The sequence below is a fragment of the Chelon labrosus genome (genome assembly GCF_963514085.1).
Source record: "Chelon labrosus genome assembly, chromosome: 13".
NCBI lineage: Eukaryota > Metazoa > Chordata > Actinopteri > Mugiliformes > Mugilidae > Chelon > Chelon labrosus.
In genome coordinates this window covers 24,644,958-24,667,835 of record NC_140346.1, presented here as the reverse complement: position 1 = coordinate 24,667,835, position 22,878 = coordinate 24,644,958, and the positions used below count along the sequence as shown (strand labels likewise).

General features: G+C 40.3%; 2 protein-coding genes across 3 annotated transcripts in view; both read right to left on the bottom strand.

Moving 5' to 3' along the window:
* Window positions 1–121: 121 nt before the first annotated feature.
* nars2 (asparaginyl-tRNA synthetase 2, mitochondrial) lies at window positions 122–5,295 on the bottom strand. Its single transcript, XM_084558748.1, has 14 exons — window positions 4,830–5,295; window positions 3,805–3,914; window positions 3,591–3,711; window positions 3,328–3,468; window positions 3,170–3,250; window positions 2,932–3,023; window positions 2,703–2,835; window positions 2,175–2,273; window positions 2,005–2,042; window positions 1,836–1,902; window positions 1,579–1,716; window positions 1,346–1,443; window positions 735–761; window positions 122–649 (listed from the first exon to the last, which is right to left on the bottom strand). Exons 1-14 carry the CDS (start codon window positions 4,989–4,991, stop codon window positions 505–507), a joined length of 1,452 nt encoding a protein of 483 aa, XP_084414874.1. The 5' UTR covers window positions 4,992–5,295; the 3' UTR covers window positions 122–504.
* Window positions 5,296–18,210: 12,915 nt separating this feature from the next.
* Window positions 18,211–22,878, bottom strand: part of tenm4 (teneurin transmembrane protein 4) — a gene marked incomplete at its 5' end in the record, with an annotated part of 105,299 nt that continues 100,631 nt past the window's right edge. For both annotated transcript variants that reach the window (XM_084558989.1, XM_084558990.1), the window contains 2 exons: window positions 18,211–19,769; window positions 22,701–22,843. In XM_084558989.1, the coding sequence (XP_084415115.1) occupies window positions 19,011–19,769; window positions 22,701–22,843 (902 nt within the window). In that variant the 3' untranslated portion in view covers window positions 18,211–19,010. The remainder of the gene's footprint in view (window positions 19,770–22,700; window positions 22,844–22,878) is intronic.

The following is a 22,878-nucleotide window of genomic DNA, read 5'->3' as shown; positions in this document are numbered from 1 at the left end:
AGTTCAGTTTTTATCGCCAGTGTCAAAGCACATCTGGTGTGAAATAGTTAAATAGGCGTACTTAACTATTCCTTCTCAGATATAGCGAAGTATTATATAACAGAGGGATTTCTTGATTTTAAGTGTTTTGTAAGAAAAAGAAAAAAAGATAATGTAGTTAACATAGCCAACAGTGTGGAGCAAGTAAAAAAAATATCGCATTAGCTATTTGAATAAAATGGGAAAAGGCACCATCTTGTGGAAAGTGACAACAGATGCTTTTAAAACCAAACTTAATGGGAGGATAACTTAATGGAATTCCAATGTGGCAAATTGGACATCTCTTCAAACGAGTACTGTTTTCATCCTGCAACTTCAGACATATTCAATAAAGCAACAACTAATATTTAAACACCAATAAATTGATAGAGATTAAAACAATGCTGAATATTATTTATTTGATGTTCGTCAGACAGGAAAAAAAAGACAACTTCATGAACAGATCCAGTGGCCTCAAAGTATGTTTTATAGAAGACAAGAGCGGGAAAATCTTGGGAAAGGGATCACATCTTTTATGCTGTCAACGCCGAGAATGCATTGCAAATATCGCTCGAATCCCAGTCCAAAGCCACCGTGAGGGACGGAGCCAAAACGCCTCAAGTCAAGATACCTGCAAAGTCATAAAAAAATCTCATTAACCTTTAATGTGCTGTCTAGTATCTTTTAAATTAAAGCAAATATGTTTGTTTCTTTACCAGCTGTACGTGTCCGCCAATCCAACCCTGAAAAAAAAAAAAAATAATAATAATTAATGAGAGCCGCTGATCAAAACATAAACTCATAAATCTCCCACTCTGCACCTCTGGCATATTTGTTTTTAAATTAATTAAATATATGCACATGCAAACAACTAAACTAAACACACTGCAGTTGTTTTTCTGTATCTAGGGATACATAGCTCAGAATAGATGTGGCACATATTGGGGTCAGAGGAAATGAATCGTCATACTGGGTAGATGTTGCCTTTTTTTAAGAAAACAGGAAATGGTCAGTGGCCTCTACACTGAAGTGACCAATGTTTCTTGTCTGCATGCATTTACAACTGTCAGCAAAGTGTACAATTAGTTCCTGTTTGCTTTGCACACTAAATTAAATGTAGAGGTTGCGTGCATTAACAATTATGATATTTTATCTGCTATGCCAAGAATACAGAAAATATTAAATCTACTGCAAAACTTGTGACACTACTGGGGTTATGCTCATCTTAATGTTTGCAAAAATGTAAAGTAACTGAAGAGATATTGACAACTGTAGTTTGAATGTACTGGCATCAGCTTTCTGATACCCCAAGAGTATGAATTCTTACTCTTCCAGCCGAGCCCGGAGCAGATCCAGCCTTTCCTCCCTTAGCGAACCCCCGCAGAGCTCTCCAACTCCTGGCACAAGTAGGTCCACTGCAGCTGCCTGCAAACAAGCGACAGTCAAAGTCAGATCAGATATGCAAATTACTGCAATAACCAAACTGACATTACAAGGAAGGAAACGAGTGGTTAAATCATTGATTCGTCATGCATTTTTAACAGCGTAACTACGTCTTACTGTATGCTGAGGATGGTCCTGGTTGTCTCTTGCATAAAAAGGCTTCAGATCATAAGGATAATCAGTGACAAAGACTGGAATGTTGCCGCAATGTTTCACCAGGTATTTCTCATGTTCTGTCTTAAGGTCGCAACCCCACTGCAGAAAAGAAGAGCTAAGGTCAATGTGGAGTGAAAATGTTAATACAAAAGAGGTAGATAGATGTGGAGGCTGAATCAAGTATCAAGAAAAAAAAGAAAAAAAACGCTCCCACTTACATCTGTTGGAAAGACAAATGTCTCGGTGCTGCGTTTTAGGATGTCTACAGCCTCACTGTAGGTAATTCTTAAAGTAGACAGTATAAAACAATCAATGTCTTCGACCTTCAACTTCATTGTTTATCTGAATCATTTCTGAATGCAGTGTTTCGAACAAACAGAGACTTACATCGGGAAGCGGTTCTTCAGCATGGCATCTACAGTGTCCTTAGGATGTACAGACGCAAGAGGGAAAATATGTGAGCTGAGATAACACTGAAGTCAGATGCAGTCATGGCTGCTGAGTGTAAAGAGCCAGGTTTATGTTCCCAAGTTAAATACATGTCCTTCAGGACTCACCCTGTGTCCAGGAGTCACATGCTTGTGAAACAAATCCACATCCTCCACACAGTGAGCCAAGACATGCTTAGTGGCAGATCTGAACATGTCCTCCATGACCTAAAGAGCAGGCCAAGTTTAATAATTAAAGCTTTACTGGGGAAGTACGCACAAGGGCAATGCTGAAAGTCAAGTGTAAAATTTTAAGAAATAAGGTGATTCAGTTTAGTCTGTGACTGCTTATCGTCAATGGCTAACAAAAGAACTTTAATTCAACATAGTTTTCCCTTCTATAAAGCAACTTTGTAAGAGTATAAATATGACAAAATAATACAAACCTAATGTTCAGACATAATAGCACATATCTAATTTAAAATCTTGGAAACTCCTTTATGCATGTTAAAGTGAATAAAAAACAGTGGCTTTCAGAAAGGTATGGAATTAATGTGTTGTATGTACACAGTTAACAGTCTACAACATGCTACATTATGCAGCACTTGATCAATGTCACAGAGTACTGTTCTTTTTGAGGACAATGATATGGTGTACCTTAGTGAGATCCTCTAAGGATTGTGCGAAGGAGACCTCCGCCTCCACCATGTAAAACTCGGCCAGGTGCCGTCTGCTTTGGGAGTTCTCTGCACGAAAAGTTGGCCCAAATGTGTAAACTCGAGAAAAAGCCCTGCAGGATTATGAGCGACGAGGCAGAATTACTATAATACTGATGATGATGATGATCTCCAAAATGATTACTGGAAGTTAAATTCACATATCTCACCCTGACATCACTTCCAAATGAAGCTGTCCGGACACGGTCAGAAAGGCTGGTATGGAGAAAAAGTTCTCATCATCTATATGTGGGCCTGATGGCTGTGGAAAAGGCAGAGATTTTCAACGTCATTAATCTCATCTTGATATTAGGGAGACATCACGTACAACCCAAATGGATTCACGGAAAGCTATAATACAGATCAAGACCTTAACTTGAAAGACCTATGTGATCTTTAGAAACTCACTTCAACCTGAAAGAGCTCCCCTGCCCCTTCACAATCATTTGAGGTGATGATTGGAGTGTGAATCTGCACAAAGCCATTGTCCTGAAAAATAAAAGTAAATAATAAATACAAAAACTGTCACTGGATTCTGTTAAAAAATACCTCACCTATGTTCTCACCTTGAAATATGAATGAATTGCTGCAGTGGCCTCACTTCGTATCCTCAACAGGGAGCTAAAGGCATTTGTTCTGCACCTGAGATGAGGAAACTGGCGAATATACTCAAGGCTGTGCCTCTCTTTGATTTTAAAGGGAAAATCCTGAAACGGCAAGTTGGAGCAACAACGTTAAACTAACCTGAGATGATGACATAAACACTTATGTGGTACAAATATGTGGTACAAATTGAATCCACCAGAGTGACTCTGTGTGATTGTCTTACCACAGGGTTACATTCTCCCACCACTTGGATTTGATTTGCTTCCAGTTCAACTGGCTGCTTTTGGTGTGGACTTTTTTTCAGAACGCCCGTGACTTCAACAGCACTACCAAACGTGAGCAACCTTAATGTGGAGGGAAAAACAGAAAACATAGTATTTTAAGATTGTGCACCCTCCTTATGGTAACCTGTGTGGGAATAAAGCAGAAGTGCTTACGGATCGTTCAGCTCCGCAGTGGCGACAACCTGCAACGACTGCAAGGAGCTTCCGTCATTCACATGGAGAAAGACATTGGACTTCTGAGGTCTAACAGAGCGAACCCATCCCTGCAACAAAGACACAAATCAAAAATCAGTTGTTTGCATAACTCCTAGTTATTTTTCAATAAAATGTCAATTATTTGTCTACAGTGTCGTATGCAGCTACATTAAAAGTATTTAGAAAGCAGAGAGTGAAACTGCACAATTACTTCTGGTAGTTTAAGATGCTCACTGTGATTTTGATAAGATACGTGAATGTGTATATAATGTATTCACATAAACACTCACTTGTCATTTCATTAGGTACACTAGTGAAAACAAATGCATTCTAATATAACAGTCCTGCACTACAGTAAATCTCTGTTCATGACAGTTATAGAGTTCAGATTATGTTCAAACAGCACAAGAAAGCTACCACCTTTCTTGTGCTGTTTGCTCAACTGTATACAAATGTGTGTAGTTTGTGGTGCTGTTAAACTGGGTTCAATTAAACACAAAAGCGTTTCTGTAATTTAATCTAGCACACTGACAAAAAAAAGGTTGTCAGCGTAATAGAAACATGTGTCGGTGCAACACAATGCAATTTAATAATACAACAAACCACAGCCTGAAAAATGAAAACACAGTTAAATAAACAGCACTTCATTGAGCTTAAGGCTGAATACCAGAAGCTCAATGAAGCTAAGAGTGAGTGCAGGGCTGTTATAATAGAATGCATTCATTTTCACTAGTGTACTGAACTGCTAAGTGTGTGTATGTAACAGTTATGCACTATATATATAACCTTATATGCTAAGGAGAATTCTGTAGTGATAATTGCTCTACAAATAACTAAATATAACCAACATAATAGGCATTTTAAACGTTTAAGGTGTCTGTTTTGTTACTCAAAGTCTCAAAACTGAAACCAGCAGCCTGGGTTTAACTAGGCTGACCGTAATGACAAGAAAACATATAGTGATAAACAGCCGTTAACGTTACCTGTACTTTAACATCTGCCCCCAACTCTGTTCTCGAAAGTGCTTCAGATATTCTGAGTTTTGTTGGCGTCTTCTTACAATAATGTCGAGCACCCAGCAATAGTCTCCGAGGAACTGAGGATGATGATGAAGCAGAAAGCGTTTTAACTACAGCCTGAAACATCGCGACACAAGCTCGTATTTACGATATAAAAAGAGCTCTAAAGGCACAACATGCTACGACAGCTCGCAGAGCCAAAAACGAGACATATTTCATGGGTTTTAACGATGCATAACAGAGTCTGCTTTGGCTTGACTTTCAGCTTTCACGTTGTGTCACTTGCTTGACAGTTACACTTCCTGTTTAAGTCTTTCACCATTGGTCCATCGCCGTCACGTGGACCTTTATAGCAACCAATCAGAGTCCTGCTTCTTGCAACCATCATTTTCATGCTCGAGGGAGCTGTAGTCGTATAATGAAGTTGGGTGTTTTGGGTAAATGTCATATTTTCTTGCACTTATTTCACTGAAATTTTATCCCGTTTTTATTTAAATGTAATGAACTGTTGTTGTTATTTATTTTATATTAGTTACCATCTTAAGTATTTGTTGTTTTCTTTGTCTGTTTCGGGGGGTTTAATACTTTAATACCATTTGTAACACCAGGGTTCACAAAAAAAAGGGCTAAAATTTAATTTGTAATATAAACATAAAACCCCCATTTGACTGAATATAACTGTACAGAAAACGTAAATACACTATTTAAACTATGTTCTCTGCACTGTAAGATGTATTTGTCATTTTAACATCCCATACGTCAGCTGTGACTATGCATGAACATCTTGCTTCAAACCTACTAATGTATGCTGAAAACCTCTTTCTGGGTGCACTGGACAGAGGATTTCATGCAAACAGTCCCAACTCATTTCTCCATACAGGGGAAAACATATTTTAACAGTAAAGTGCAGCACATGGAATGATTCAATAGTGTAATGAAGCAAGCAGAACAGCTATCACAGCCACATGGAAATCCTCTTTAATCTTGCATGATGTATCTGCCGTCAGTGTGGGGTTCATTTGTGCGTAAACCTCGTTAATTCAATACCCACAACGACACTGGGTCTCTTCCCACCATTTGCTGCTGGAGTAAATCAGATCATGCCAGCAATGTAATAAGATGCCATGGACAATTATTCACCTGGTCTCTCCTGTCAGTTCTGGAGCCCCTGGCCTGGGTCTGGCAGAAAACACAGAGCCGGGTGTCTCCACCTCCGGCTGCTTATGACACATCATCATTAAACCCAACATGATGCATTTGAAATGTCAGCAGGGTCATTGATATTAATTATCTCCAGCATGGATGGGACAATTATGCACATGGTCTTTTCTTAATAAGAAGCAGAGCAGTCATATTTTCTGATTTATTGATTTATTGATGTAAAGGGAAATTTGTCTAAGCTGTGTATTTTTGTCTCTATGTGTTTTTGGCTTTGGAGTTGGAATCACACTCCCGAAGAAACCATTCAGAGAAATGCATCGTCAGTGTGGTGGTATGAAACAACCGGTATTTATCTAAAATAAATAAATGAAAAAAATATATTCAGGAAATGTAGCCAAATAAACTATATGGTTAAGAGTATTAAACCGCTCCAAGTTCAGTCATCACGTGCAATATCTTACTACACCACAGGGTAGTGCTGTAGCTCTATGAGATTTTCCACTCGTTCTCCAAACCCTAACCTACCATAGATGTATTCATTTACCCTCGAGTTGCATCCAATATTCATTTGAAGCTCCTGTGTCTACTGAAATGAAAACAAGCTGGCACAGTCATGTTCTCTCTGCAGCTCTATCAAGCATAATGCAAAGGACCTGCTGGCTTTCATTGGCAGCTGATAGTCCAGCACAACAGTCAGTTGAGGTTGCATCCAAAAATGTTTTCCACGCATCAGTAGGAACAGCGAGGTTGAGGTTCCCACAGCGTTTTGCTATAACTTGATTTGTTATTTTCCCTTCTTTGCAGGTTTGGCACTTTCCGTGACAACGTGCACGGGGGAGAAATGCTTGATGGTGTGCTTGCATGTATTTTTATTTCCACAGACTCACATCCTCCCACACAAACCACAATGTATGCATGAAGCGAGGAGACAATGGGAAGCTCTGCTGTCTTTAAAAAGTGTTACACAACTAAGACAAACATCCTAAAGTACAAGGCTATCCTGTTTACACTCCCCTAATAATAAATCAAGAAGAGAAGTCAAACGGTACTCCCTAATGGGATCTACATGGCTCCTTGTTCTTGGCGCCTCTACAGGTAGAGGAGTGTTTGGCAGGAGCCTGACAACCTTATTTGGGCTTAACAACTTGTTAAAATCAATACACGATTAGTCAGCAAAACAAAGGATTTTGCTGTAAAAGCTTGGATCTCAGGAGGATCACTGAACTTAAAGGGCAAGTGCATCCTCTGCTCTCAGCAGACCTGCTTGTCCAATGACTGCGGCACCATATTGACAGCATCTCCTGCCCCTTGCACGAGGCTTCATCAGCTCTGCCAAATATTCTGCATTCTGAAATGGAGGAGTGCATTGATTTTATGTAACATGGCTCGTTAAGTGCTGATTAGACCATTATAGTGATGTGATTTCAGGGAATGGGTTTGGGTGACAGGCGGCCAAACACAAATCAAAAGGAACTAACAACCCTTACTAAAAGAGATTTGGGCTGCTGCACCGCTTCACCTGCGATCCTCCAGTTGCTACCACAGTACTGTGTTTGTGTCCTGTTTGCAGCTAATGGACCAGTATCAGAAGTCTCAGGCTGAGAGAACCATACAAGACTCTCTGGAAGTGATGGTGATCAGTTCAGCCGGATAATCAGTTTCACACACTTGTAATATCAAGCATGTGTGTTGAAATTATTGTTCAGTCAATCCTCCAAGCAACAGAAAACGTATAGCCAACAGTTGTGATCACTGATTATTCAAGATTTGGTCCTTTTTCTGTATTATGCCGTAGTGAACTGATTATATTTGGATATAAACAAAACATTTTCGCAGTGGACTGACAAATTCTGTCTATTTTAAGCAGTTTTAGAGGCTCTATTCATCAGACCATGTAAAACTAATAGTCAGATTAGTTGTTAGTCCAACTTGGGCAGTGAAACTTAGAGGATGAACCTAAGGAGGTGTGTGGAGAACTCTGCAAACAACAAGGACATCAGGTTTGTCTCTTATGTAACAAATTGATTATATTAAAAACATATATAACAAACCAGTATCATTCTCTTGCAGTACACCTACAATGATCCCATCTTATTCACCATGTTTTACTCTGTGAGCACTCAGTGCAGGTTTTGTTCAGCAAAGACAACTTTATCACCCATTACCTTGTGAGCACGCTGTTCTCCAAAGTTTAAAAGCATCTTAAAAAGAACTTCTTTTCTAAAATTACTATTGCTAATTCTGGGTCAAACTTGACAAGCTCCTGTGGAGCTGAGTAGGATCTTCACTCTGCACTCAAGCCTCCATATAATTTACTCTCTGGCTGGAGGTTGGTGAAGGAGAGCAATATAATGTAGTTACATCTCCGATTACACCATTGTTCTCATCCTGTGCATCACAGCGTGTCACATAACTGTGTGACTTACTGCAGTGCTTTGTTGCACCAAGAACCATCACATCAGAGCCCAGCATTTGTGTACAGTACGTTTGTTTTAGGAGGCAACAATCCTGCAATGGTGCTGGTGGCAACTACTGGGTAACAAATTAAGATGAGTCACAATTTCACTATTCATAACTCCAGATCCAAACACTGACAGATTTGGGGTATTTGTTATGCTTCCGTTTTGCATATAAAGGAAATTCCCCTGGTGTGAAGAGGAGAGACAGACAGGGAAGTTGTATCACCAGGAGCTTTTACTATATTACAGTTTCAACCTCAAAAATGTCTCAGCAGTTTACCACTTGAACCTTTTTCTTTCTTTCTCTGGAAGCAAAGAAAAGAATCTCCTGAGATGGCTAAGAATAGACGATGAAAAATAAAATAGCAGAGAGGTAATATCAGAATATTGTACCTCATCACATCCTGTTATTCTCACCCACACAGACACACACACACACAGGCCACAGTCAAATGAAACAATTCATTCTCATCCACACCTTGGTCTTTGCAGCAGTGTCACTTGTCAAGGTTGGCTTTGGGAGGATACAGTGTGGGCATGGCTTAATTTCCTCTGGTTCTTTAATTTAACTTCCCATGAGGACGGAGCTCCCTTATCCTCATTGACAGGATCATTTGCACAAATTATCCTAAATGTTAACTCTTAGTTAGATTGCAGGAATTCTGGTTTTGTCTGTAATCCGAGATAAAACCAGGATTTATTACCTTCCCTTTAAGGCATTACAGAATCAGAATCTCCATCTGGGGTTATACAGCACATCCAGCATTTGTTGCAGACTCCCATGTTGCTATAATGAAATATTAAAACTACTCAAACTCTGCCTATAAAGAAACACGTTGAGCATTAAAATTATATTAACCTCATTCTTTTGTCAGTCTAGGTCTGTATACCACTGAGGTGATTAAAAAAATGAATTGCACTTGATAATTTTCTCATCAACGTTTCTACATGTGCTATATTTCCACAGAATACCTGCCGTGGGATTTTTATGGACTGTAGCTCCACCCAGACTCTTCCAGGATATTTTAGCAGCCTAAAATTGCTATAAAGTAAGAGAGTTTACCAAATGCACATTACCTCCATAAAAGGCAACACAGTTCTGTCCATTCAACTGTCTTTTCATTTTAAAGCCTGGAGTCTTTAATTGTCACACGTTGTGCTGACACAGGCCCATTGTAGTCATAGGTTAAATAAAAAACAGAAACACTTTTTGTGTTTAATACAATCCGGTTTAACAGCACCAAAAACTACATTTTACAAAATGATCACACAGTTGACCTTTCCTCCGCTGCTTCAACATAAACTGCGCATTATGAATTAAGATTTAGTGCATCGCTGTTATATTAGAATTCATCATTTTCAGTAGTGTACCTAATGAACTGGCTCGAGAGTGTATTTTCCACCCATTTATCTGTTTCCTTGTTTGTCTTTTTACATCTCTGGGAGCTATGTAATTACCTGGAAGACATTCACTGTGTACATTACTTTTTCAGAGAGGAACGGCCTCACCTATGTTGATAACCCCATGACCTCTCTTACAGCAATATCAAATAATGTCTACCGTTGTGGAACAATTTCATAATCTGTACCATACAATTGTTTGAGATAACCAACGGGGAAGCATGGGCACATTCCGGGCTCCTCTGGGTTCTTTAATGATTAATAAACACTTTGTTTCCTGTTTCAAGCACACAAGTAAAATGATCAACAATTCACTTCCAGCACACTACAAGTGCGGACAGAGAGCTGTTCTTTTCCTCCACGGCCCCATCGTAAATGTACCCTCCCCTTGACGATGTATTCAATTTATCTCCCCCGTTGAAGCCCGAAGGATCTGAGGATAGGTGACTGATAACAGGTTTTATTCCTGCGAGCAAAATATTATTGTACTCTATAATAAAAATAACTTACTAGCCTCGGCACACAATGTAATTTGAATTGGGAAGCTTCACTACGTCCAGTATGACATCGACTCTTCTGTAGGCAAGAATCTCCGAGACGTACATTTAATCACAAGGGTCAGAGTGCTGAAGTAAATGGTGTTATACCCCTGGGGCAGTTCTGTGTCTTTGCCAAGGGCAATTTGAGTCAGATAATGTTCTACCGTGTACTTTTGGTCACACTGAACACACATTCATCTGTCCTTGTTGTGTCCTGCTCTGGACATCTGAAATTACTTTTTTTTTTTTTTTATCAAATCACACGACCAAGCAGTCTCCTCCTCCTTATAAAAACGATAATCCATTTCAGTATATAATAGCAACAGCCCTCCCAGCATATGCCCAATCCTAAATCTATGACTAATTACCTCAGTTTATCCAGACACAGCAATTAGCCAAACAATGAATGGTAATGTCCTCAGTTTCCATGTGGACCCTTGAGTTACACTCACTGCATCAAACTGAATATTATTCAACCAAAGTATTGTCTGTTTTTCATTGTATTTATAAAAAAAAACCTGTCAGTTATAGAACATTTAACTGAACAATCCGTCAAAATTAAGCATTTTCACTTCTGCATTACAAAGGAGCGGTGAATTTTGTGCAAAGAATAACACCTCAAACCAAAATACACTCAGAGACATTATTTTATAACTGTCTCTTCTACAGCACCACACCGTTCTGCAGGTGCGTCTGATTTTGCCACAAGTTGATTCCCGTTCAAGCACTTTTGTTGTAGAGCAACAGAATTCTTTTTATTTCGTGTAATAAAACACACACAGTATAGTCTGGGAGTTGGCTTCTGTAGCCGAACGGCTCCTGAAACCTCACGTCATGATGAAAAGAGCTGGTGTCATGTGAGTTCAGCAGACACTATTTGCTACATGCTCTTTTTATAGAGCAAATTATGCATTATTTCTTAGGCAACATTTTGTTTATGTATTCATTCGCTGACAATGTATGCGCCCTGTTAGGGTTCTCTTCAATTAGTAGAGGTAAAAAGATAAAACAGTTGTGGTAGCATCCCACTCTTTTTGTGCTACCAGGATTTCCTATGAAAAAATAAAACTAAAAACTAACTGTGGTACTGTACGTGTTGTTTGCAAGAGCACTATAGCAGCTACAGTGTGGATTGCAGCGGGAGCGGAGGAAACATAAAACTGCTCCTATAATTGGTTTGAAACCTCTTGCCAAGAAACAATGAATTTGCACGCGTAGAATAACAGCAGACAAAAACTCTGCATAAGAAGGGATCATAAAAATATGAGTCACATGGAGGTTTTATGTGTGTGTCTCCGTCTTCCTGTTTCACGTCTAAATGATTTTCAGCAGGTCACACAATGTTGGCCAAAAATATCTTTCACATCGGAAGTAAAAAAACATTTTTCTCTGTCAGCATTAGTAATTGTGTTTTCATCCTTTGCCAGCAATGTGGTGGTGCGTGTCTGCCTGCGGTTGAGAGAAGGGGTTGTCAACAGTTGTATCAGTTCTACATTTAAAGGAATTTTGGTTGGAAAACGTACGAAAGAAAACAAGCCTCTCAGTGAAATGTGCTAAAAATTTCTCCACAACTTTAAAGCATTTGGACTGGCAGGCCTATTTGTATGGGTAAATGAAATGAGGGGCCAGGCGTGTCACAATCCGAGCGCACAACGTGGAAATAAATTCCCCAAGGCTGATCTACATAATAGTATTCGTAATGGACCCAAAGGTTCTGTAACCAAAATAATTCTGTCAGGCTGACTTCAGGCTTTATATTTCAAACGGAAAATACTCACAGCGGCAGACTCAAAGGAGGACAAAGGAAGCAAAGTCTCTATCTCCTGTGTTTCTTGTAACAGATCAATCATTTAATATGGACTTCTGTTGACTCTGTGGAAGTTAAAGTCATTTCTAATCATTACCTCTTCAGTAGGTTTCTTCAAAACTACACAAATGCTTGCTGCTTTCTCAGACTGACTCATGATTTGGTGAAAAAATTAAAATAAAAGTAATGTCCTTGGGGGGTTGCGCTACAGGCCTTGTAGTTCACAAGCGTGGCACCAAAGTTGGCAGAGTAGCTATTAAACAACTGTCTGATGATGTTCAGTGCTAGTGGTAATAAGAATAGGAACGCCCGTGGCAATGTGTGTTTTGGAGCTTTTGCCTTACACGTGGGACGTTACGTGTCTTTCAGCTAGACAGACAAGTAACGTAGCTATTTATGCCCTAACTTATGGTTAAACTTTCAGCTTTGTTTATACACTTCACCGGCTGCCACGCTACAAAATTCCCACCAGTGACTAAATCTAGGACAATCTCATCTCAGCAACTCAAGCTGGCACAATGCATCCTCAACTGTACCTTCACTGAAGTGGTCAGTTAAATTGTAGACTGAAGGGCTTAAATCCTCTCAGCCGAACTATAACATGAAATAATAAAATAGCTTTTAAAGGTCTATAGGAAACGCTATCAGAGGGTTTAGATAAAAACTGAGGGGTTTGAACATCCCTGTAACAATCTAACCTTTTGACCTGAGAGTCAATTTAAGGAATTCACAATCTTTTCTACTACTTTATGTATTTTTAATACAGCCGTGCTGCTAAATGTTTTGCAGCCGCTCAAACCTATCAAATATACATTTGCCATGTTTCGACCCGAACAACAGAGTACTCTCTGCATACCTTTACAGTTCCTCCTTGTTTCTATGATTAACATATTCTTGAACAAGCACCTCTTTTCATATCTTTACTTTTCATCACTGCTGTCATGCTAAACGATAAAGACATCGCCTGACTGGAGTTTGTCATAGAGAGAAGTCAATAACACCTATTTTTTCACGGTCATAAAGTGCTACATGATAAGCTGTCCTAAAACATTAAGCATTTGTTAACCTTTCAGTCAACCCAAATGCTTCCAGACACTTAGTTTGAATGCGTACTGATCCTTCGCTACGGACAGATTTGACCTCAGGCATAATTAGCCTAATAAAAGCATTAGATATGCTGTCAATATGATTTGCATAATGTGCAAAGGCAGTTTCATTCCTGAATGCAAGCTGTGTCCGAGTGACTTAAAAATGCTGCAGTGACATTTCTCTGGGTCTTTGTTCACACCTGTCAGGGGAAATGTGATGGGAGACGGCAGCTGCAGCTGCGGCGTCTGCCTCCAGTGAGTCCGCCATGTTCACAGAGACCCTGCAGGAGTCCAGTAGACAGCAACCATGCACACAGAGTGTACATTTCTGAAACAGAGAGAGAGAATTAGAATTTCATCTTCTGCCAGCAGGATTAACTTCTTAGAATGTCAATTGTGACATAATCCACAGAGATCAGAACGAGGAGAACAACTTAATCATCATTAGCCAAGTAGACAAAATAATGAAAAATACATAACTGACTTACATTTATCCATATTTCAGAAAAGTTTTTTCCATGTAAAACTTAATAAAACACATATTTCTTCACATGACTTTTTATTTCGTTGTACAGTTTAGTAGTATATAACAGTTATCATCTGCAGCGGCGGTAAGAAACCCTACGGCGGTATCCCATCACAGGTTATTGATTATCCTGGTGATGTGTATCTTTGTGAAAATGACTTCAACACCGAAAGCCGAATAATGAGTCACTCATACAAGCACAGAGGTCAAAACTGTCAGGTGATGTTGTTGTACAATGGAGCAGTACAGGCTCTCTCACTGGGCTCTCCTTTATTTGGGAAAAGAACGCCTCTCATATTACAAGCACGCAGCATTGCTCTGCTTAAGGTGCTAGTACTGCACATTTTCCGTTTTTCCTTTGCAGGTCAGATTGTATGAGAGGAAACACTGGCCGTTGTATGACCCATAGAAATATGACACGTTGAAAACCATCACCTCAGTTTCATTTCCAGAGCTTGGACTTTACAGAGTGCTTCTGTCGCTGCTCTGTTTTGTCATCATGGCAGACGACCAAATGAGGCCTAGACCTTGAGGAAAATTTTGCCGCACTTCTCTATGGCCACTTGGTTTACCATTCCTTGCCCCATTAGCTTACATGATTGGGCCACCATTTGCATAATTGGTAGAGAGGGGCATGTGGACCTGAATGATCAAAGACATAATGTGAGGCCGTGTTGTCCACACAGACATATGTTATTACGAGGTTGCATGGCACAGGTGGACCATCATACCAACCGGTTATTTTATAGATCTTAGGAAACTGAACAAGTGCAGCCAGTCATGGAAGGTGTTGCTTTTCGTCACCTGTACCGCTGATCTTCAAAAAAATAAATGCAGCTGGCTGTCATGTAATTACTCTACCTGAGACTGACAGACAGAGGAAAACAAGAGACAGCAGGTGTTTCATTTTAGTGGTTATTTTCGGACTACGTACAGCATCCATTGAGGGAATGGATGGCTGGGCCTCAGCAGGAATCAACCTTTTGCTGATTTTAACAGCAAATACCTTTGCCAGTGTTTATCCAACACTTGGGCTGAGTGGTAAAATTATCAGTGAGAGGAAACAGATGAAGTGTGAAAGCAACGCGAAGATATCGCTTCACATCCGACTCAGCAAGGTAATGAGAAATAGTTCATGCATGGTTTTTTGGGAAAAAGATTTCGCTTTCTGTTTCCTATCGCGGTGGAGAAATCTGGCCAATGTGAGAAAGTTCTTCTTTCTTCTTGCATAAATATCTGGAAGGTAAGTCAAATCTGAATATAGTGGAGGTTGTTGAGTAAATATTGGATCTAAGTAAAAGTTTGGCAGCATCAGCAGGAATTGGTGTAGCTGTCAGTCTCTGAAACCGATTCCTCCTGAAAAAAAAAGCACAAGAGGAAAAACAAGAATGAGTGGAGAAAAAAAAAAAGATTTCTCTTTCATTTTTTCTAATTAATGGAACCTTTTGTGTTCCCATTTAAAATAGACACTGGTAATGTGAATTGCATTGGATTGCATCAATACCAGAATCATTTATTTGTTGCTTTAACTGACTGGAAGTGCAATTAGAAAGAGTCTCACTACCATACTGAACAAATAACAACAGCAAATGTGCAAGGTTTTAAAAAGATTGTTCAGTGACTTGGTCATTACTTCTGTCACTCTGTGATGGAGCACAGTTGAAACTTTCAGCATCGTTTTGTTATCAAGGCAATAAAAGAAAATTATTGTAGCATTATACAAATAATTTATTTTCTCCATAAATCACATCCATTTGGATAAATTAGACTGCATACATTTAGCTTTATGAAATCATAAATAATGATCGTAAGTTATGTAAAATGCTCATATCTGACCCAATTTTAAGTTTGAGTTATAAAAAATGAAATTCCCTTTTCAGGGATTGGAGTGCACTGTGGTAACCTCCGCTCCGCTACAGAGGCTGAGGTGAAGCTATTGTTTTTATGATTCTACCAAAAGACTACAGCGCTCCAGGCTATTCTACATTTTGCCTTTATGCAGCAGCAGAATTCCTCTTGCACGGTTTCTCTGCGAGCAGGACTGTTCCCCGTAAAGAAATCCTCCTTACCACGGGCATGGAGAGGGGCTCAAGGAAAGGAGAGGCACAGACTTGAAATCTTCTATTGTGTAGTCAAACTAGCAGAAGCAAACATTAGTGCCATCGTTTCCTGTGATGCTTGTCCTTCATGCAGAGAGATCAGCGGTTTCCTTGGCTCACATTAATGCAACGTGGAGGAGAACAAACAGAGAGTGATGTCTGCTTAGGTAAAACAGGCCTTCATGCTTTCTTCTGGGCACTGAGCTCCGCTCCGCCTGCAGTGAGTGTAAATGTTCCAGGCTCCCTTGCCGCCACCACATACTGGCAGCTAACTCCCGAGCCACCCCGCCTGCTAACAGGATGAGCCCCTGAGCTCCACTCGTTTCAACAAAGTTATCAAGTTTAAAAAACAGTCTCCTGGTGGCTTTTGCAGCATCAAAGTAACTGTCCTCATCTTTGACAGGTTAATTAATAGTCAAGTTTTGCGCCGCATCCTTTGAGGATTTTCTTGTGACATTTAAATACATTCCCTGTAGAAAAGTTGATATATATACTTCATACTGGTAACTCGTTCACTTGTTCACTCTATGTGACAATTTCAAAGCATAACGGGCGGTAATGCATGTTTAACTAAATGACAGTACGTTATCACATTGCATGAAACTTCTGAAATGTGTTGCAGAGTGAGAATTTATGTATGTTTAATATACAGAGTATATTCAGTCAGTGATAATTAAACGGTGTAATATAGATATTAAAAATTGATATAGGCTAATCTAGAGTCCTGCTAGTGTCTCACTTTGAGGTTCAGCAATGTATTTCAGTGTTACTCTGAGTAACTTTACACAGTATGTAAAACAAAACACCAAAAATAAACACAAAATATTCCCTTTATTTTTTTTTTCTACCTTAAGACTACACAGGGTCACCAATGTAGCTCTAAGAGGTATCTACATTTGCATTTTATTTACAGCTTACTTTGATGCCGTCATATTTACAGTCAAAGAGAAGCGCTAAAAACACAGTGTTGAGAACAAACCGAAACTCAAAATGAGTCCAAAACTTTAGAAAAAGATACAGTCTCATGACGCAACAGTTGTCAGTGCAATATTCCACAATGCAAATATCCTTCATTCATATTATGTAGAACGTACATATATATATATATTTTATTTTTTTTCCGGAAACAAAATGTCACTGAATCAACCGACATCAGAAAAAAAGAACCATGTACTGTTTGCTGTATACAGATTGAGACGCTCAATCATGCCTCCACCTCCTCTATACTCACAAACAAGTTCATATGTTTAATGGAAAATATGATAATGTCAAGGGCGTGTAGTGGCTTGGAATAGTTCAAAAAAGTACCAGAAGTCAAATCAATGTCATAATTTCCAAAATTGTCTCACTTCCTCTTGAGTTTTCACATCATGACATTTTCAAACGAGGAACAAGTAAATTGTCCTTTGCAGCCTCCGCTGACAGGGGACACATACAGGAGCTAGAAAGTGTCCGTGTGGGTTATTTCCGGGGTTGGCGTGGATAGACGACCTTTAGTCTGTAAACGGGAACTAGTACACCTGCAGGTCTAATGCATTTCAGTCAGCCATGGGACCAAGTGGAGCCCTATTCTGGAGAACGAAAGCACTTTCGATGCCGACCTGCAGGCAGCCCTTAGGGCAAAGGCAATTTGTATCTTTCATTTCACCCACAACACAATGCAAAGCCTATCCATCGCTGCAGCCAATATGTTAACGTATCACTGATGGGATTGGTTTCCTCGACCCTCACTGATGTCTTTTTAAAAATATTCTGTTCCCAAACTCCATTTAATTGGACATTGTGGCTAGGAATACTGACTCAAGCTCACTGATAAAACAAAACAAAAAAACAAAACACTGCCTTTCATATGCTATTGAGATCAGTAAAATGTAGTCAGTCTAATGAAAAACACAGTAACTGATTTAACTAAACCACCTTTCATAGTTTATTCCATGTGTTCAAACACCCTTATGTATTGTTCAAGTACAACAATTAACAATAAAAGGGACAATAGTTCACATTTTTTTTTAAATTCACATTTGTTATACTGTTAATTCATATAGCTATTTATAAAACGAAACTAAAATAGAATTAAAACCATTCCTGTAAAATACCTTTTGTTGTTTAATACAGACATTGATTCCACAGTATTTTCTTACAGAGTTGGCTCTTCACTATTTTCATAATCGAGTTGTTTGACCACAGTCAAATAAAAAGGAGCAGAGAACCAAATTTTTATGTGTTTTCTTCCTTGAAAAAAAGTCCAGTTTAAAAAAAATTAAATACACACCAAATTAAACAAAGTCACCGCACGTCCCTTTTGTTGGCTTTACCACACAATATAAGCTTAATTAAGCAGTTTCGCTAATTTTGTAGTTCATAAGAAAGGCCAACATGCACGGTCAGGGTGCACTGAAGCCTTCCAAGCTAGGACCATAAATGAGTATCAAGCCTCCTCTTAAAAAAAAAAATTACACGACATCACACAAATGAAGGTGCTTTGACAAGTTCAGCTGGGGTTTTGATGAAGGGCTCTACCGCCAACAGAAATCTCTCTCATTATTTATGGATGACTGGGGCTATGAGGGATTCAAGTATAAAAAAGAAGTGATTAAAAGAGAAGGAATCTCCTTGGCTGAGGCGCAGAAAAGGCAGAATGGAGCAAGCTTGTGAATAACAATCTGCAAGTCTGGCAGCAGAGTGAGCCAGTGAACATAATGCATTACCAATACTCCTCTTGGATTCCTTTGAACAGAATCACCAACAGGGATGAGGAAATGGAGTCACAAAAATGAGTCAAAGACATTGCAAATTTTCATCCTCTAGCAGCCGCACTTGGAGGGCAAAGACTGTTAAAGAATCTCCAAAAAGAGAAGGGCACTCTTCTATTAATACAGTGCAACTGATTGCAACCATGTTTTCTCTGTTTTTTTTTTGTTTTTTTTGTTTTTTTTTTTACAGTATATTAAAAACCAAGTTGAGCACAGTCAAAGAAAAAAAATGTGGTCATGTACACAACTGTCTTTGGCAAGAAGTCCCATGTCCTACATCTGAGTCTGTTACTAGAAAGCCCCGTGTTCATGTCACCTTCGGCCCATTTCACTCTGTCTCATGAAATGAATGTTGTTGACACTGTCTGCCAGCTCAGGGTATTGGTCAACTGAAACAACGTAGTATCCGTCATAGCCTTGCACTTTCCCGGAACCTAGGAGCTGCTGCTTCTCCCCTTCAGTCCAGGTTCGCGAGCCCTCCTCGCCGTCCCTCAGTCTCTGGCGCTCCCGGGCCCAAGCCTGGGCGACGGCTCTCTGCCGGGCCAACTCTAAGACACGGGCTTTCTCCTCATCCACACTGCTGCCGTAACGTGTATTCAGACACAGTGCACCGTATTGTAACTGGATGTCAGTAATGCGCCTAGTCCTGCCATTGAGCACAGTGTTGACCTGAGACACTGTCACATTGACGCCATTCTCTAGTGTGCGCCGGCCTACCGTCATGCCAATGAGGGCCAGATCTCCCTCCACCGAGCCCAGTTTGACAAAGTAGTGCGTATCCATTCCAGTAACAGTGAAGTGGAGGTTTTCAAGATAGAACGCGTCATTCAGAACTGCAGCCATGCGACGCCCATCCTCATTTGCCAAGCTGATGATGTCCGTGCCTATGCGGCCATCTCGGATGGCGAATTTGACCCCCTTCCCGAAGATGGAGCCACCAGAGGCAAAGATCTTCTTGTCCTCGGTCTGAGGACATCCGGCACTTTTGGCTCTGTAGATCTGGCCAAAGCGTTCCAGCTTCACAAAGGCCTTCAGCTGCCTCTGAACTTCACACTGAACACCCAGCAAAGACTGCAGAACAAAGACAATACTGTTTAGTCACACAGCCCCCGCAGCAGCGACACACACAGTAAAATATATTTTTCTGTTTGCTCTCTGAGAAAGAAATTGATTTAAACAATACCATTCTATTGTTTTCTTTGTACTTTGTCTACAAATATATATTGTTTAATGTTTTTGAAGGTAGACAGTAAATTCAAAGGTGGTACATAAAACATAAACATCCCACTGATCTCATTTTCTTATTTGATTAGACATCTTTATTACTTTAGATATAAAAAAATAATGCTGAAATTGCTTCCGTTATCAATGGCAAACAACAAATCCGTGATACTTTGACGCTGCGAATGCATCACACATAGTCAAGGTAGGGGCAGAGGTGTTTGTCAGCAAATGCAATTCTCTCTGATCATTTATGACAGCCATGATATTTTGAAAAAGGGTGAAATTGCTGTCTTCTGACAGCCATGCTGTGCCAAATATTAAACAGGAATCTGTTGGTAACTCGAGTATGTATCGTATTCCTTTAGGGATCAAAGCTTTCTATAGATACTGCATTCCTTTCAGCCCAAATTAATATTTGGTCCTAATACCACTTGACAAGAGATACTCCTAAGGAAGAAAGAAAGATGTTAAAATGATGAGAAAGATATGAAATGGAAGCTGGCCAAGACACAGTGAGACAGTTGCCTGAATGCATCTGAGCAGCAACAAAAAGGCTCTCAAACTCTACGCCTTCTTGCCATCGCCTAAGATAAGAGGCAGTGAGCGTCCTGAGGAGTTTTTGTCAACCAGTCACATCCAAAGTCTTCCTGACAGTTTCTAATTCTGTCTGGCTGTGCTTCTGCTAGAGGATGACTACGGGCTGGGGGACTGGGTGGGGCTGATGAGTGCAGAACAGGCTGCAGTGACCAGCGAATCTGCCTGCTCTTTCACGTGACACCGCATCAGATCCGACACGAAGAGAAAACCGGTGAGGGGGAGGGGGCAGCTGGGCTGTTGGGCCCCTTGGGAGCCACGGCCTGGGGGGACACTTCACACCATGCCACTCCGTGTTTGTTTACCGTGCCAGCATATGACCCGGTCAGCTGTCCCAGGGGTGGTGGCAGTACAGGGGGCAATGTCCTCCACTTTACTGAAAGAGCCCCCCGGGAAACTTCCAGAGAGGCATCATTCACCTAGCATGGGGTGCAATCAGCTTCCAGCACAACCCGGAATGAAAGATCAAGCCTTGTGCAGCGCATACCTCATCTGTCTGGCCCCTCATGGCATTTTTCAATCTGTGTGTGGATTCAGCGGCATGGCAAAATAGGGGTTTAAATGGACAGAGATAGAAAGGCAGGGATACTTTTCTCCTGAATAGAATCAAATGCCAACTGTACAGGGTATACCACATGTTATAAAATTATGTTTATGCATTCAACAGGCCTGTACTTAATTGGGCTGGTATGGCCATCTGCGGTGAGGATCAGTGTGGCATTAACCATCTCATAAGACCAATTTTGAAGCAGCCCGTCAAGATAAGAATATCAGGTGGCAGCTCATGCACAGCGTAAAGACTAATTATCTCAGTCTTTCTTTATATATGATTTATAGTTCATACTCCAGAGGTGTGCTGAAGGCAACGCTCCTTCACAATAAAATCTTCAAATCTAGGCTAACCTTGCTATTTGAAGCCTCAACAACAGGATTTATTTCAGCTATTAAAGTCTATCATGTGTATTCTTGAATATGTAATTGAAGAGCTGGTTGCGTAGATGAAACATTCTTTTCAATTATATTATTATTCAAATGTACCTACTTATATTTAGTTCTGTTGGGTGGAGAAAACATAAACAAACTCAATATAGCCTCATGTACGAGTAGATTAATTTTAGCATAATGATAGTCCTTTTATCAAGAGTTCTTCCAAGAAACAAATTATAAACCATCTAAGCCACCAGTGGTAGTGTTACAGTCTTAAAATTACGGGACTTTCAAAAACAGGATCTGACCATCACACAGCGAGTAATTTCCCTCAGCGGTTAGTCAGAACTACAACTGTACATGCCTGAAAGAGGAAGTTGCATTTATCCGCTTTGATCTACAACACTATTCCATCAGATCTACTCTAAAATAGCTAAAATGGAAATAGCTGGGATGTCTTTGGATTCAATTATGTTGCAATTCCTTTGTAGATTGGTACCTTTGGCGAGTTCAGAGATTTCTCTGCGGAGTGCCAGACACAAGCAGCATGCATGAGTCCATCAATCCCAGTGGGCTTTGACGGTAACCTTCCTTCCTGAGTGGTATATGCTCGATGAGGACAAAACTTGGATTTCTACTGCTATAGTTTTTGCCCTACACATATGTGACCTATAGGACTGCAATGCAGATTCGTAAGTATTTAATTTCCCGTAGCTTTCAGGCTTAACAATAGATGGGGACAGATTTTTAAACCAACAAATACCTACTATATTAAGGTGGCAGCCAGAGTGTGATGAAACATGAATCTGCCCTCTTGATGGGGGGCATTCACTAGTCTAGCCGTAACCAAACCCAGGAAAACAACAATGGCCTCTTCAATAATTCAGCTGAGTTGGAGGCAACTTAAAAGGGCTGATAAAAGCGAGAATCAGAGCATGTCTACTACTCCTCAGACCTTGGCTAACAGTGTAAAACCGAGATGAAATCAATGGCTAGTGGTGGGGGGAATGGAGAGTGAATTTCCCTAATGGCAGGACAATTACAAGAGCTGTTTAGCTAGACCCCATTCCACAAGAGGAGGACTAAGGGCTGAGACCTGGCTCACCGGGCCATGTTTTGGCCTGATAGCTGGCTGCTCCTCTGGGAGTCTGGCAACACAGAGCAGGCCTATTTGCTAATGATGTTGGAAGTGAGAGGGGGGAAAAGCAGAAAGTGATCTGTGGCAAGATGAAAGGCGGGATAGGTGAGAGTGGCTACCTTGGTGCTATCCCACTCCTGTGTCTTGATCTGGGTGCGGACTAACTCGTAGGATGGCTCCATGGCTTCTGTGTTTGGTTTGCGGTAGCCGGGGATGACATTGTAGAGCTGGAAGCCGAATGTCACCAACCAGCTGTTCACATCTGCAGAGGAGAGGTCATATGAATGAAACAACGAT